This window comes from Eretmochelys imbricata, chromosome 4, assembly GCF_965152235.1.
Source record: "Eretmochelys imbricata isolate rEreImb1 chromosome 4, rEreImb1.hap1, whole genome shotgun sequence".
In the NCBI taxonomy this organism is placed as follows: Eukaryota; Metazoa; Chordata; order Testudines; family Cheloniidae; genus Eretmochelys; species Eretmochelys imbricata.
Window position 1 is genome coordinate 95,125,135 of NC_135575.1, and position 16,038 is coordinate 95,141,172.

The 16,038-nt window shown below is 40.6% G+C and overlaps 2 protein-coding genes across 12 annotated transcripts in view; one reads left to right on the forward strand and one right to left on the reverse strand.

Moving 5' to 3' along the window:
• Positions 1 to 13,987, forward strand: part of LOC144264188 (uncharacterized) — a 67,351-nt gene extending 53,364 nt beyond the window's left edge. For 2 of the 8 annotated variants that reach the window (XM_077815678.1, XM_077815679.1), the window contains exons 2-5: positions 1,324 to 1,515; positions 2,951 to 3,087; positions 3,514 to 3,664; positions 5,109 to 6,758. In XM_077815678.1, coding sequence (XP_077671804.1) covers positions 1,426 to 1,515; positions 2,951 to 3,087; positions 3,514 to 3,664; positions 5,109 to 5,147 — 417 coding nt within the window. In that variant the 5' untranslated portion in view covers positions 1,324 to 1,425 and the 3' untranslated portion in view covers positions 5,148 to 6,758. Of the gene's footprint in view, positions 1 to 1,323; positions 1,516 to 2,945; positions 3,665 to 5,108; positions 11,749 to 12,938 lie in introns of those variants that run through there. The other 6 variants (XR_013345978.1, XR_013345979.1, XR_013345981.1 and 3 more) reach the window with 6 other exon arrangements.
• SLAIN2 (SLAIN motif family member 2) overlaps positions 1 to 16,038 on the reverse strand; it is a 63,364-nt gene that overhangs the window by 10,166 nt on the left and 37,160 nt on the right. For 2 of the 4 annotated variants that reach the window (XM_077815672.1, XM_077815674.1), the window contains exons 6-7: positions 12,858 to 12,995; positions 6,864 to 6,941 (exon numbers count right to left, since the gene is read on the reverse strand). In XM_077815672.1, coding sequence (XP_077671798.1) covers positions 6,864 to 6,941; positions 12,858 to 12,995 — 216 coding nt within the window. The remainder of the gene's footprint in view (positions 1 to 6,863; positions 6,942 to 12,857; positions 12,996 to 16,038) is intronic. The other 2 variants (XM_077815675.1, XM_077815673.1) reach the window with 1 other exon arrangement.

The following is a 16,038-nucleotide window of genomic DNA, read 5'->3' on the forward strand; positions in this document are numbered from 1 at the left end:
ATGGTTCTTCGAGATGTGTTTCCCTATTGGTGCTCCACTGTAGGTGCATCTGTGCCCCTGCCACCTCTAATCGGAGATTTTAGGTAGCAGTTCAGCCTGCATATGCACTGTCCCTCCCTTGTGGTCTGTCTCGAAGCTATCTAGTCTCACATGCAGGAAAAACCCCCTCAGTTCCTTCTCTACTGCAGAGCCCCATATTGAGAACTCCGAAGTAAAGAGGGCAAGTAGTGGAGCACCCATAGGGGGAGACATCTCGAAGGACCATAATTATTGTACAAGACGAGTAACTGCCTCCTCTTCTTCGAGTAGTATCCCTATGAGTGCTCCACTCTAGGTGACTTCACAGCAGTATCCCTCCTGGAGGGCTAGGATGTCAGAGTGAAGTCTGTTACTACAGAGAGAACCGATGAGCTGAAGATGGCATCAGAGGCCGAATCTCCAGCAATTGCATAATGTTCTGCGAAAGTGTGGGTAGAGGCCCAAGTTGCTGCTCTATAGATTCTGAGTTAGGGACATCTTTAAGGAATGCAACTGAGGTAGAAACTGACCTCATGGAGTCCATATGGACTCCAGACAGAGACAACAGGTTGTGCCCTTGATAACAGAGATGAATGCCACCAGAGACCCATTTGGATAGTCTTTGAGGCAATATTGCAGAACCTTTGGCTCTTACCACAAACAAAAGGAAGAGCTTAGGGGATTTCCTAAAGTCCTTAGTCCTGTCCAAGTAGAACGCCAGTGCTCTAACATCTAGTATATGCAGAATCACCTCCCTGTTGTCACAATGTGATTTGAGAAAAACGAACAGGGAGATGGATCTGTTGATTCATATGGAAAGTGGAGGCAACTTTAGGTAGAAACTTGAGATGTGGCCTCAGTTACTTTATCTTTAAAAAAGTTCTTGAATGGTGCATGTGTCATCAGGGCTGCTATTTCTCCTATGCACCTAGCTGAGGCAATAGTAATTAGAAATGCTGTCTTCATGGACAGGTGTAAGAATGAGTCCATGGCGACTTGCTCTAAGGGAGATCTAGTCAGAGGTCTGAGAACTAGGTTAAGATTCCAGGTTGGAGCAAGTGGTCTCACATGCAGGAAGATATTCCCAATGCCCTTCAGGAATCTATGTATCAGCAGGTATGAACACAGAGTATCTGTCTACTTGATGATGGAAGGCCATTATGGCTGCGAGGTATACCTTAAGGGAGCTGAGCAAAAGTTTTGACCTTTTGAAGTCTAAAATGTAATATAAAAACAGAGGGAGGAAGAGGCCAGGTCTATGTGCTTAGAATGACACCAAATTTTGCATCATTTCCATTTTTATAGGTAAGTATGTCAAGTGGTTGACTTTCGGCTGTGTAGCAACACAATCTTTCACCTCATCAGAGCATTCGACCTCTAAGTCTTGGAACCAAGAAGGAGAAAAGCATGGAGATGGCAGATCCGCCTGATGCTCTGAGAGAAAAGGTGAGGAATGAGCTGAAGAGGAACCATAGGACGTACTGCCATCTGTGCCAGGTAAGAGAACCAGACTTGTCTTGGCCAAGAGGGGACAATCAGAATAATTCTCACTTTATCTTGTTGCATTTTCAACAAGACTTTGGATACAAGAGGAAACAGGGGAAAGGCATACAAGAGGTCAATGTCTCATGGGAGGATGAGGGCTTCTTCCAGTGAATGTTTCCCCCTGATGGCTCCGGCATTAATGAGGACATTTCTTGTGCCAGCAAAGTAGCAAAGAGATCTGTAGTTGGGGTTTCCCAAAGGGCAAATATGTTGCGAAGCACCTCTAAGTTCAGTTCCCATTCGTCGTCTTGAGAAAAGTTCTGCCTGAGATTGTCAGCTGTCACATTCTGCATCTCTAGTAAGTAGGCGGCTGATATGAGCACGTTGTGATGGATGCACCAGTTCCAAAGCACCAGCTGAGTGCCTCTATGCAGAGGGAGGGAGATCTGGCACCCCCTGGCAATTTATGTAAAACAAAGATTGTACTGTCTGTCCCATTATTTCCAATCTCCCTTCACTTTTGAGAATGAAGGGAGATTGGCAGGCTATTCTAGACCTAAGGGCACTAAACAAATATGTGAAGGCGCAGAAGTTCAATATGGTCACCCCTGCAGCCATTATTCCAGCTCTAGAGCAAGGAGGTTGGTTTTCGGCTCTTGACCTACAAGATATCTTCTTCCACATCTCAATATAACCATCGCACAGGAGATTCCTATGGTTTAACCTTTAGGTAGGACTATCATCAGTACAGAGTGCTCCCATTCAGCCTCTCGTCTGCACCCAGGATATTTTCCAGGGTTCTCTCTGTCATAGCAGCACACCTGCGAACACTGGATATTGTTATCTACCTGTATCTGGACGACTGCTTCCTCAGGGCTCCTTCATTCGAGGACGCAGTACAAGCCATCCAGGTGACCATGTGTACATTTGGGCAGCTGGGCCTGCAACTCAACATACAGAAAATCGGTACTGACCCCAGACAGTGACTGGGTTCAGTGGCCCTAAAGGGTAACAGATCTATTTACTGATGAAGTAGATTCCCGTGAGAAGGGTCCCTGAAGAGGGACGGGGAAGGGAGATGGAAGTGAGGGAGGAATGTGAATTGAATGGCGTAACACTTAAAAATAATCTCCGAGACCCATCTGTCAGAGGTGATATTCTTCCAACTGTTGTGAAAGAGGGCCAAGTGACTTCTGAAGGGACATGACAGGTGCATAGAAAGCAGCTGATATTGCAAGGAATAACTGTTCGGGCCCTCAACCAAACTGTCAAAAGTGCTCAGTGGAGGAGAGGTGAAGGGATGCAGATTGGAGTGCTGACTGCTTCCACTTTTGTACTCTGGACGTTTTGCGATAAGATTCATAATAGCACTGAGGGTGGGTTCTGAAGAAGTTGTGACCTGTGATGTGGTTGAGAGCTATATCTTCTCTTTTGTCCCGCAGTGTAGATTCCCAGGAAGCATAATGTGGCCCAGGAATCCTTCAGGGTGCGGAGAGTGGAGTCTGTCTTATCCGCCAAGAGCTTGGGCCCTTCAAACAGGAGATCTTCCACCATTGTCTGCAGTTCTTTGGACAACCCTGAAAGGTGTAACCAGGAAGCCCACCTCATTTTCACTACCTTAGAGACCAAGCAGGCTGCTGTATCGGCCACATCCAGTATCCGTAGGATAGTTCTAGTTACTAAATGGCCCTCTCTGACAAAGGCCTGAAACTGATCCTTTTGTGCCTCAGGCAGATGTTCCACAAACTCATTGTGTTTTCCATAATTAATAAAACCATATTTGGCCTTGACAGCTTGGTAGTTCATGACTCTAAGCTGCAATGTCGCCAACGAATATGCCTTCCTCCCAAAGAGATCGAGCTTCTTCCAATCCCAATTGAATGGGGTCGACTTGGCATGATGTTTGCCATGCATTAACTGCATCCGCTACAATCGAGTTGGGTTGCGAATGTTGAAACAAAGCCTGCCTTTTTGGGAGGGATGTAGTACTTCTTGTTGGCTCTCTTGCAGGTTGATGCGATGGAGGCTGGTGTCTGGCCAGATGACTTTGGCAGGATCTAGAATCTTTTGGACAAGAAAGCAGCATGGAGAATATCCACCAGCTTGTGATGCATGTCTGTTATCTCCTGCAGGGGAATTTGCAGCTCATCTGCCACTCTTGGTAAGATCCTGAAAGTTCTTATAATCATCACCTAGTGATGGAGGGGGAGGCATTACAGACTCATCTGGGAAAGATGAGAAGTTTGCTGTAGGGTAGCTTCCCCTTTGAGCCTTTTCTCCTGGTCTTCAAAAGTTTCCTCCACCTCTGGCTCAGGAGCTCTGGACAGTGAGGCTGTAGGGGACCATTTGGTGAACTCTCTCTGAGACACACTGTATGCACTCAGCTTGTGGGTTGTGTACATCACCCAAAGAGCCGAATAAGGCCACTAGGAAGGAAAGGACATGGGTAGTGGGGGTGCCCAAGGAAGCCCATACCATGATTGCAGTTCAGCTCAAAGGAAATGGGGAGGTCCCTTGTACAGTGACAGCAGGCCACGGTAAGAGGCCAGGAAAATGACATCCTCCTGGTCACTTTCCAACTCAGCACAGGATAAGGCTGGCACTGACTGGGATATTGGCAGTACACAGCCCAGTGCTGAGGGCGATTCCAGGAGCCAGGATGCAATTGGAACCAAGGCCGCAGTACCAAGTAATGAAGATTGTGGTTCTTCCCTGACCTTCAGGTTTCTAGGGTACCAGAACTCTTGCAGTACTGTTGGCTCACTAGGTCTTGCTCCGCAGTGGACTGTCTGTGGCATATTGTTGGTACCGACTGCTGTAAATGCACGGAGCTTTCCACACACAGGAGCTTTGTCATACCCGGTACTGAAGGTTTACTCGGTGCTGCTTTTAGAGACGGTACAGTAATTGTTCTCCTCCTTAGGGGCAGTACTGCTGCCTCAGAACCTGAGCCCTTGGGGTCTCTACACAGCGCAGCTGAGCTCATAGCTGAGGCCCCCTTCTGGGTACTACACTTTGGAGCTGCTGGTGCCATAATGGCCAATCGTGCTGGGGAACCCCTCTAGCTGGTCCATAGCTTGGTTTGAGACCTGGGAGCCCTTTTTGTTGAGCTCAAGGGGAGAGGAGGAGGAGTCTGTGGGTTTTTTCGCGACTCTACCCCTTTTGAAGTAGAAGGCTCGGGATGATCCAGGGTTGGCACCAGAGTCTTCTCTTGGCTTAAGTGCCTTTTTCATAAGGAGTTTTAACTTCAGCTCCCGGTTTTTACGAAACCTTGCCTTTAGCTGCTGGCAGAGGGAGCGCTTCTGAGGGAAATGGGACTACCTCAGACACAGTGAGAGAGTCTGTCCGTCCATTACTGGAATCAACTCCTTGCAGGAAAGGCACCTCTTCAAGCTAGGAGAGCTGAGCATTTTCTCTAACAGTGAAAAATACAGAAGAAAGATGTTCTTCCCTCTTCTTCCTCTTCCTTCCTTTTTTTTTTTTTTAAACTTGAAAGAAGTTAGAATGTCTTCTAAATACCCTGAGAGAAGAAAGAGGTGGATCCTCAAAAAAAAAAGGGGGAAAATGTAAACTAAACCTCTCTTCTTTTTTTTTTTACCCAACAGGATAATGAAACACTAACTATTAAGAACAAAAGAACCTAAAACAACTACTACTTATGCTAATGATGCAGATAAAGAAGGGACAACTGCTCGTTCAGTTTGAGGTCAAAGGAAGGAACTGAGGGGGGTTCCCTCGCACTGCGCTAGACAGCCTTGAGGCAGACCACAAGGGAGAGAGACAGCGCACGTGTGGGTTGAATGGACATTGCTACCTAAAATCTCTGATCAGAGGCGTAGGGGTGAAGATACATCTACAGTGGAGTACCCATAGGGACACTACTTGAAAAAAACAATCTATATTCCAAAACTGAAGATAGCATTTTAGGATCTTTATGCAAAGAGATCAAAACTAACAGACTGCATAACAAACTTGAAGTTTAAAACACTCTAGGGCTTTAGAATTTTATTTTTGAGAGTCTAATGAAAAGAAACCACTTCAAACCCCAAGCAAGAGAAGCTATTAAATTCCTCTACAGGTTCCAACATTTCCAGATTGATAAGTATTCTGTCCACTTCTCCCTAGAAAATCTGGGAAGTATCCAGAATTAGGACTAAAAGGAAATGGCTAGCCAGAAAGACTGCATTAAAATTTTTTGTTCAGGAGATGTTGGTAGTTTTATTCCAATTCAGGTGACTGACTAAATAGGTCTCGCAAAAAGAGTTCAATTCTTTAGTTATCCTCAAGACTGAGTGAAATTCCTGATATTGCTAGGAAGTGTTCTGAACAGATCAGTTACAGACATATTTATGATTAACCACAAGAATCTGGACCAAATTTTATTTTATTAGGTTGATGAAAGTGCTCTTAATAAGGGGAAGGCAGAAGACAGTAAAATTTCCTGTATACAATGAAGTAACTTGATAGTGGCTTTAAGTTGTGCATTGACTATTAATTATCAGAGATATGTTTTAAGATCAATCTGAGTATTTGGTATGAAAAAATTCCAGTCATGGATATAAAATAAGTGACTTTGCAAGAGAGACTTCCCTAATGTACTTAATTTTAAGGTGAAGACTCATACAATTGTATGTTTTGTTTATACCTTCACAGTGAGATGATAGTGTCTTGTACAAGCCCACCAGAATTTAAAACAACTAATTAGGGCTCAGATATTAAGTTTGGTCCAGTTGGATTAAAGTTTAAATTTTGATTCTCTTCTGGCAAGAATGTACATGAGCCATTAATAGCATAAACAACCAGACACCCTATACTAATTTTCTAGACTATTTTCCTAACTAAAAATGTATAATTATTGTTATTTTTGCAACACATCTAGAATTGCTGCTATACTTGAACTTTTCAGAACTAACTAACTTGCTAGCATCTATTTCTAACATTGACATGTAAGGTAACAATTTTTCATGCATGATTGTTGACATTTTCCATTGCAAAGGGAGAAGAGATGTTTAAAAAAAACACAATGCAGTGATTAAAAATTAATCTCACAAATGCAGCCTTAATTAATATGGCTTTAGAAATCAGCTTTGCTAATCCAGAACTGATTTTTTATTCATTTATTTCTTATGCTTGAAGTCAAAAGTCCTTGGATCATATCTCAAAAGTTAATATCCATCCCTCAAGAAACCTTTCTGCCCACAGCAGATAAGACATGCTTGTGCTATATTGATATATTAAACTCAATTTACTGTTAATCTCTACATGCAATTGTTCATATTTGTTAAAGGTACAAGATTTAACACAGGTGAACAGTTTTCGGAGTTTTGCTGGCACTTGGTAAGAGGCTGGAAGTTAGTTACCTCCTTTTGTAGATGGAGTTTGAAGAAACTGTTTGGTTTTGAAGGCAGCACGAGGCAATTTTTTCTGCCTTTGCATAGCTGTTGAAAGATAAGAAGTGTTATATTTGTCTAGAAAGACAACAACTCAATTCACTTGGGATATAGAACCACATCTGCTTGTGAAGCATCAGGGAACAAGCAGCTAGCAAAGTGAGCAACAGTTTTCAAAAGCTGTTATGGCTCTATAAAAAGTGAAGTGTTTTGTTTTAAAGTGGTGCTTGCTGCATTAAAAGGTTGCAAAGGGAAAGTGTCAAAAACCTTGTAGTGCAAAATGCATATATTTCTTAATAGTAAAGAAGTTTCTTACAGGGCTAAAAACCCAGGAAGGCAAAACAAACACACCAACGGGAGAACAAGCCACCAGCAAACATGCCACAGCAATCTCAGTGCAAGATTAGATATAAAGTAAAGATAGAAACTAAGACTGTCAGATTTAACTTGATAAAACAAGGTTAATTTTCCTTTTAAAGCAAAGAGAAACTTTCAGAAAAGGTGACTTTCCCTTGAAACTTACACAAACGTATGCAAGCTAATTATCAAAATCAAATTCAAGACTGCCAACCATCAAATTTAGATATGTTCCAGAATTATTGGGCTTTGCTGGCTCTGCAAGAATAGATCTCAGCAAAAAAACTAGTCCTGTTAGTGCCTTAAAGGGTCCCTGTAACCCACCATTTGCCAACAGCCAGCCAGCAAAGTTCTAGGAGCACCAGATGCTTGGCAGGAAGAAACATGCCAGGAACTGACAGATTCAATATACTCTCAAAGCAATCTTCACTAGCTGGGAGTAGCCTCTACTGGAGCCTAAGGCCTTGTCTACACACAAAAATTGCACCATTTTCACTGTACTGGTATGAAGTGGTACAATGCCCCCACTGTGTCCGGCAGTTATACCAAAGTTCTTATACCAGTATAAGTTATATAGGAATGGGAATAAGCTGTACCAGTACATGGCAATTTTACATTGGTGTAACTGCATCCACACTAGGAATTGTATAAGTAACTATTGTGGGGGGTAGGGGAGAAAACACATACCGACCTGACAGTTATACCAGTACTAAAATGGTATAGACCTCAGTTACTATCCTCAGCATAACCCCTGAGGGAGGACAGTTATGAATACAAGGCCTGTCCTGCACACCAAGCCCCACAGCATTCTACATCAAGTCGAACACTAGAATTGGAGGCACTTTGATTGGGGAGAAGGGGGGGGGATTAGCACCTTAGTAACATTTTTAAAATACTTTTAACTTCACCAACTTTACAATCATTCATATTCAATCATAATGTAAGATTATCTCCATGGGCCCTCTTCCACTTCAAAAGGTACAATAGCGCTTTGAGGAGCAGGGAGGGAGAGAACAGAAAATTGCACAATTTTCCTCATCTCAATTTATGGCTGGCTGGCATGTCTGCTTGTCTTGGTCTTAAATGCTATAATAAAAAGTGTTTACTCCGAATTGTTATTCTTTCATAAAATAGTAAAAAATAATGAAGTGCTCATAAATATAACACTAGCTAGCTCTGTAATTCATAAATACAAAGAACAGTGGTGATACTTTGTACCAGATAGAGCCTAACAAGTCTGAACACCATTCTGTGATAGAAGTGTGTAGCTTCACACACCCACACACACACCCCCTCTACACAGTTTCATCACCACTTCTGATGTACAAACTCACTGGGAATCCTTTGCTGAACTTAATTTCTAGGTTGTAAAGCATTTTTGTACAATGTACCCCCACTTACAGCCTATTAAACACAAACAAGAAAAGTGAAAAGATATCAAAGCACACAATGGTTTTAATTGTAGAAATGAACAAAAGCTTCCAAATGATCATATCTAGGAATTAAACAGTAACAGACCACTAGTCCAACATGCCTACCTGTGCCTCTGCCTACTGGTTTCTTATTGATTCAGTAACGTTTACTTCTAGTCTCACTGTGCTGTAATAATACCACTCAAAGACAAGAGAGGCTTCTTGTATGCTCCAGAAGAAAGTTTCTCAAGAATGAATTTAAAAGGCAGATTTATTTCTCAAACCCATGTCCCAATATACTATTCAACCTATTTATATTTGGGTAAGGAAGCCACCCATTAATTTTGCTCCAGCATATTTAGCTGATTCTCTGATATTGCTTAACTGATTTGAATGAAGATCTGGTACTAGAATTGAAGTTTTTAAGTGATTTTTTCTATCATGACACTTACATTTCATTTGCAAGTGAAGTTAGTGGATCAATATGTAAGATTTTAAAACAGATGTCCCATTTACAGATCAAATTCTCTGCTATACTTCATGAAGATTCTCTAACTACATAATTATTTGCACTAATATCACTGAAAAGAATTTTGGGCATTAGAGGGGAGCAAAGCTGAGGAAACAACTAGTTTCCCTTTGGTGGATATGCAGAATGTAATAGGATATAATATCCAATGCAAATGTTTTAAGATATTTTATCTACTTCTATCAGTTTTGGTTACATAAAGTTGAACTTTAACAATAACACCTACAATTATGCTACTTGTAAAATGCTACGAATACTATTAAACTTACTCTGCCATACAGGGCACACTCTTGAAGTGCAATGCAGATTTATAACAAATATTTTTAAAGCAATATTTCAAATCAACAAAAACTATAGCAATGTAGGCCATTATTTGCATCAGAATGTTTGATTTTTGTTTTTATCCTCTTTCCGTGCTACAGAGCTTCACCTTGGCCATTTATGATTTCAGCCACTTTATCAAAAGATAAGTAGGCAACTAGGCCGTAAATGCTGCCAACTGAATTAACAACAGCCAAGTGTGTTTAACTCCACTTTTAGGATTTCACCTAGTACATCTGAATTTTAATACACTGATATAAGTGAAAGGATATGTATTATGTACTTGATTTAATAGAAGTATCTGTCTTCCATCTGGAAGGTCCCCCTAAAAGTTTTCCCAATAGCTTTTCAGAGATTTGCATGGCTTGGGAGACAAACTCTAAAGGAATGTGTGACACTGTCCATACACTTATATAATATTTGAAAATCCAATGTAACAAAGGTATTTGTAAGAGCTTGTTCTTTGATATATGGAACTTAAGTATTACAATATGGATAGTTAAGATCTAGTAAGAAGATACACTCGTTCAATAGTTTATCTACATTCAAAGTGATTTTTTACACATCACTCAGGAGTTTCAAATCGCTACAAATAGGAGCATGTAAGTTAGCCAGTTTTAAACAGAAACTGTAATCCACTACTTATAGATGGACTGATTGAGCAGTGACTTTACACTAGACTGCATCAGACTGAAAATAATTTTTCAGTTGGATTACAGTTAAGAACTTATCACAGTAACTGTCTTTATACCCTATACACTACACACACTGAAGATCATGTCTGGAAGTACATTTCTTCCACTTACACTTAGACTAGACATCTCTAAAGTTGCCTGTTCAACAAATCACACATCTGAGCAGTTGCCAACTTAGAGGTCTTACTGCATTCCCAACTAATTTTCAATTGCCAGCATCCACAGCACATTAGTAATGCAGCCATAGCAAATAAGCATGTTCATTAGCTAGTGAACAGCAGCCTTTGACAAGGAAAAAGCAACAACCTTAGATAGAAATGTAGCAACCTTGCAAGGTTAAGCTCATGCAAGACCAGCAGGTGAAAGATTTGGATCTCAAAACCCAAGAAGTCCTTGCCACAGGAAAATATGACAAACTTCGCAACAATTTAACAATGGCATTTGTCCAAAGTGAAACAGTTAAATACAAAGTCAATGGGAAAAAATGGAGGTTCAAATACAGGAATGATCAGAATTCCAGGAACTCAATGCTTAACACTGGCTGTTTGTATGTACACATACATAAGACCATCCGAAATAGATTTACTTCATGTTCTAATCTAAATCTTTAAAAAAAAAAAACATATTGGTTTGTATATTCAATAGCAAGGATCTGACATCAACAAGAGCAAGGAAACTGTAAGGGGTAAAAGTCTGGGCTTTATTCATGAAATCCTATTTATCTACAGGGACTTTCGTGCTTTGAAAAAATATTCAAGTATTGGATATAATCAAATTCACCTAATGATTTCCATTATTTTTATCTGTCTGTTAATTAATTACACTGTTTAAACAGGGGCATCCACCTACTTTGGATTCTGCAGTCTAATTACCATGCTAAACTTGAAGTCACAATATTATGACTTCATGGCAGGATTAAGCAGTACAAGCTAGGCTGTGAAAAGTTTAACTTTTGTATAGTAAACAACAGAAAGTGTTCTGGCCAAGTAAGTTTTGTTTAGTCTTTCCTTCAAGTTTGCACAATATTAAAACATTTGCCCCCAAGTAACCGATACGGGTTTGCTAAAACCCTGCTTTTGTTTTAAATTATTACGAATATGCAACATTCTTAAGCAATTAAAACTACCATTGAAATATTCCATTAGGAGAGCTGCTACCAAATTGGTTTTTTAACTTACTGTAGACCAATATGATAACACATACTTTAATGGGATTTTATATATAGTTTGTCTGACAGTGGAAGTAGTTCTTAAAACTATTAAAGCAAGAAACTCAGTTAAGTCAAACTATTAATATCCAGTAAGGATATACACCACATATTTTAGAAGCTTGTATCTAATAGTGTGCTTTTATTGCCTAACAACTTGAAATAATAATTCATGTTTTCTTCCTTAACCATTTGACCATGTTTTGCTTCCTTTAGAATTTCACACACTAAAAAATCTACACATTAAACCTTTAATGCTTAGACAAAGATGGTCATCACATTATCCTAGAAGCATCCAATTGTGAATGAATATTTGAAGACTAAAAAGATACAGGTACAGAACTCCTAGACATCCACCTTAAAATACATTTGCTTTTGTTTTGTTTTTTAACATGGTGAATCCTTTAAGGAGAGGCCTGCAATATGAATACAAATCTAATCTTGCAGTTTAACTCAGAGCATTAAGTTGGTTTTGCTTGACAGTAATGTATGTGCACATAATAGGGATTTGAAAGTCATTTCATCCTTTACTTGGAAGGTATTGAAACTTGCAAGAATCCTGCATTTGAGCATGGATTTTTACGTTTTTGATATCCTGCATTTCATTACTTCACTGGCTTACAAAGAAGAGACCCATCTGATAGGGCAGAGGAAGAGAGATAAATGACTGAGCCAAAACAAGACATATATATATAATTTCAGATCAGCTTTCAGCATCCTTTAAAAACCATATTTACCTCATTTTTGTGTACTGCAATATAATTAAAGGGTGAAGAAAACCAGAAAGTTAGTTTTCATAAACTCTTGAAAAGAAAATGCAACAGTACAAAGTAGCACTGTACAAGTTCTCTAATTATAGTAAATAAAAATGGTTTCCACAATACTCTAGCCTGAAGTGTATGTATACTAAACACTTATACCAGAATATACCAAAATATTAAATATATCATTTTTAAAAAAGGGTTGGTCATATTTTGTATACAAGTAACAACTGATGTTTTCTCATCAGTTCAAAGTTCATGTAATTCTTCGCCAGTATTCATTTTATTTTACAGAGGAAAATACAGCACTAATACTGCATTTCAACAATTACAAGCAATCTCACACACAATTAAGGGAAAAAGAGGGGAAAACTCTGTGGAAACTTCAAGAGGGTGAGGAAAAATATTAAGAAGTTATGAAAGATAACTTGGACAATAGTAGGCACATACATAATTTTAATGGAAGAGAAGTGCTAAACTTGGAAACAATCTGTTGGTTTTTTCCCTGTCAGATTTGGCATTTATATATAACCTGATCTCAGACTTGACTAAGCATCAAGGCTAATATGATGTGTAGTTCTTTATGAAATGGTTCTCTTTACCATGAAACTGTAAACACATGCTACTGCTTTCAATCTAATTCCAAAATACGTGTTTACAATATCACCGTAAAGACACTTACTGGCTGAGGCCTGAGGTTGAATGCGAGGTATTCCTCCATTTGGCACTTGAAAATTTGAATCACTTCTGCTGTTTTTCACAGACTCAGCATGGATGTTAGATGTCCTGGACAAGTTTGGAAGACTACGCCTTAGTTTTTCTGTATAAAAAACAATACAAAGACAATGTACAATCTGATGCAGAAGACTGACAACATAACTGATGGTCTCACGGTCTTCAAAAACTGACATGAAAATTAATTTTGCTGTACAAAACTGCACTGCAATTCAAAAGCATGCAGTGGCAAAACTAAATACTATTTAGACCAGTGGTTCCCAAACTTTAACAACCTGTGAACCCCTTTCACTAAAATGTCAGGTTTCGCGAACCCCCTCCTAAAAATTTGTATTTCCAGAGATTTTCTCCTTTACTCAAGTATAAATTATAGAAGTAGTGTTCTTGGAAATATAAAATTTGTTTTTATGACATGCTTATTACACATTACTTATTATTTATTATTCATCATTACAGTATTTTTATTACATTATGAAAACGGCAACACGCTTCCAAGATCTCACTTTCATAGACTGAATCACTTTGAATAAGCCTGTTATAAGACAAGACTCCTAGATTTCATCAAGGTGTATCTGATGTGGAACAGCATGAAGGTATTTAAGAAGCCAACTCAAAGAGTTCCTCCTACACAAGCAATCAGGTCTTGAGCAGTCCAGGCAAACAATGCATGTTACAACAAAGCTTAAACTTGTTCTTCATAATAATTTTAAAAACAATACTAGCTGCCTATTTAATTTTAAAAACTGCAAAAATATCCACCTCCCTTTCCATTTCTTATAAGGAGTCTTGAAGTTTATATCTCCTCAGTGTGATAGATATGCTTGCTTTGATCTGCTTAGCTCTTGGAAGTCCAGCGGCTCTGGGCTGCTGGCCCTGTGCTGCCTGGCATCCCTAGGGACAGCTCTGTCTGCCATTAGGGAATTTTTTCCCGTGAACCCCAGTTTGGGAACCACTGATTTAGATCATTCTACTGTTCTACAGATTACATAATTATTTTCTTATGCCTTGCATATGAAATATTCTGCATGTATTTTTTTCCCAAATAAATACTTTGCCATTTTGCTGTGTGCTATGGAAAGTCAGAAATATAGCCAATTTTGAAACTCTCAAAGATTATCTGCATTGTGAAAGATTATCTGCATTTTTTTGTACTACATATTACATGATGTTTGACCATAATAATTTTTCCATCAATTTAGCTTAAGTAACAGTCTTTGAAAAAGTATTATATAATTACACAGTTTTCAATCTCTCGATATATAAATTAAAAAAAAAATTCATTCCACTACTACTGACATGCAATCATCTGAGATGAAACAGTACAGTTTATTTTGACAAGACTCACTGTACCTAACTGAAAATAGTTTTAGGTAGGCACAATTATCCAGAATGGAATTTGTGCCCATATGCCATGGTGAACACTTGTGTTTTTGCAAAGAGCACCATGGAATCTTTAAAATTAAAAAAACGAAAGTCCAAACCATTAAACACGTTACACAAAAGTGCATATTCTTACACAGGCTTCCAATCTGCATTTTAAACAATTAACAGCTTTCTAAGGTCACATCTACACTGGCACTTTCATCGTTAAAACTTCTGTCGCTCAGGGATGTGAAAAAACCAACACATACACACCCCTGAATGACAAAAATTTTGACAACGAAAAGCACCAGTGTGGACAGCGCTTTGTCAGCAGGAGCCACTCTCCTGTCAACAAAGCTACTGCCTGTTACTGGGGGTGGTTTTATTTTGTAGATGGGAGAGCTCTTTCCTGGCAACAAAGAGCGGCTACACTGGGCACCTTACAGCAGTGTGGCTGCAGCGGCACAGCTGCGCCATTGTAAGATGCACAGTGTAGACACAGCCTAAGTGAGTGTTTATTGTCTGTACATTAGACTCAATTTAACAGGGCCATAGTTTAAGACTGTCTTCTTCCAGGGAATGCCCATATTCACACCGCCGCCAACTTGTTGAATAGAAGGATTGCTGCTTATTTGGGAAACACATGGCATTTCCCTGTTCTGGGGATTCTAGCTAGGTTTTAAATACCGCATCCATTACTTAAGTATCACAGCACCTTGGTTATTTGTCCCTGTGGAGCTTCTGTACCAGAGGTGGGCAAACTACGGCCTGCAGGCCACATCCAACCCGCAGGACCCTCCTGCCCAGCCCCTGAGCTCCTGGCCCCTCCCCTACTGTTCCCCCCTTTCCCGCAGCCTCAGCGCATCTCACCACCAGCGCAATGCTCTGGGTGGCTGGGCAGCGCAGTTGCAGAGCCGCGGCCTGACCCAGTGGTCTGGGTTGCGTGGCTGCAGCACCGCCAGCCACCGGTGCTCCAGGCAGCACGGTAAGGGGGCAGGGAGCAGGGGGGTTGGATAGAGGGCAGGGGTGTGGATAGGAGTCGGGGCAGTCAGAGGGCAGGCAACAGGGGGGCTGGATGGGGCAGGGGTCCCGGGGGGCAAGTCAGGAATGAGGGGGGGGTTGGATGGGGCGGCGGGGGGGGAGGTCTGGGGGTGGTCAGGGGACAGAGAGCAGGTGGTGGTGGATGGGATAGGAGTCCTGGGTGGTCCATCAGGGGACGGGGGCGAGAAGTGTGGGGGGGTGTCAGATAGGAGGCGGGGGCCGGGCTGCCTGGCTGTTTGTGGGGAGACAGCCTCCTCTAACCAGCCCTCCGTACAATTTTGGAAACCCGATGTGGCCCTCAGGCCAAAAAGTTTGCCCACCCCTGTTCTATACTCTGCAGAGATTAGGACAGAACTCAGTAGCTGCTCCCAAGTAATGCTGGAGTTCATCCAAGTGAGAATAGCTTTACATGGGAGTCGGGGGACAACTGTTTTATCAGGATGAGTGGCTGTTCACTGGGCCATCCTGATTTAGAAGAAATACAGTTAGTCAGATGCACGAAATAGGTATATAATCCCTCATGTCTACTGGATTGAAGAAAAAAAAACATACAAGTGTGAGAGCTCTTAGGGTCTCATTGGTATCCATAAGAGCCTTTGTATTTTCTTTGGATAGCTTAGGTATACCAGGTTTGCCACAAGTTATTGATCACTCACATTGCAAACTGATCACTACATTTATTTACAACACTATACTACTGCATTAGTGCTCAGTGCACACACTTG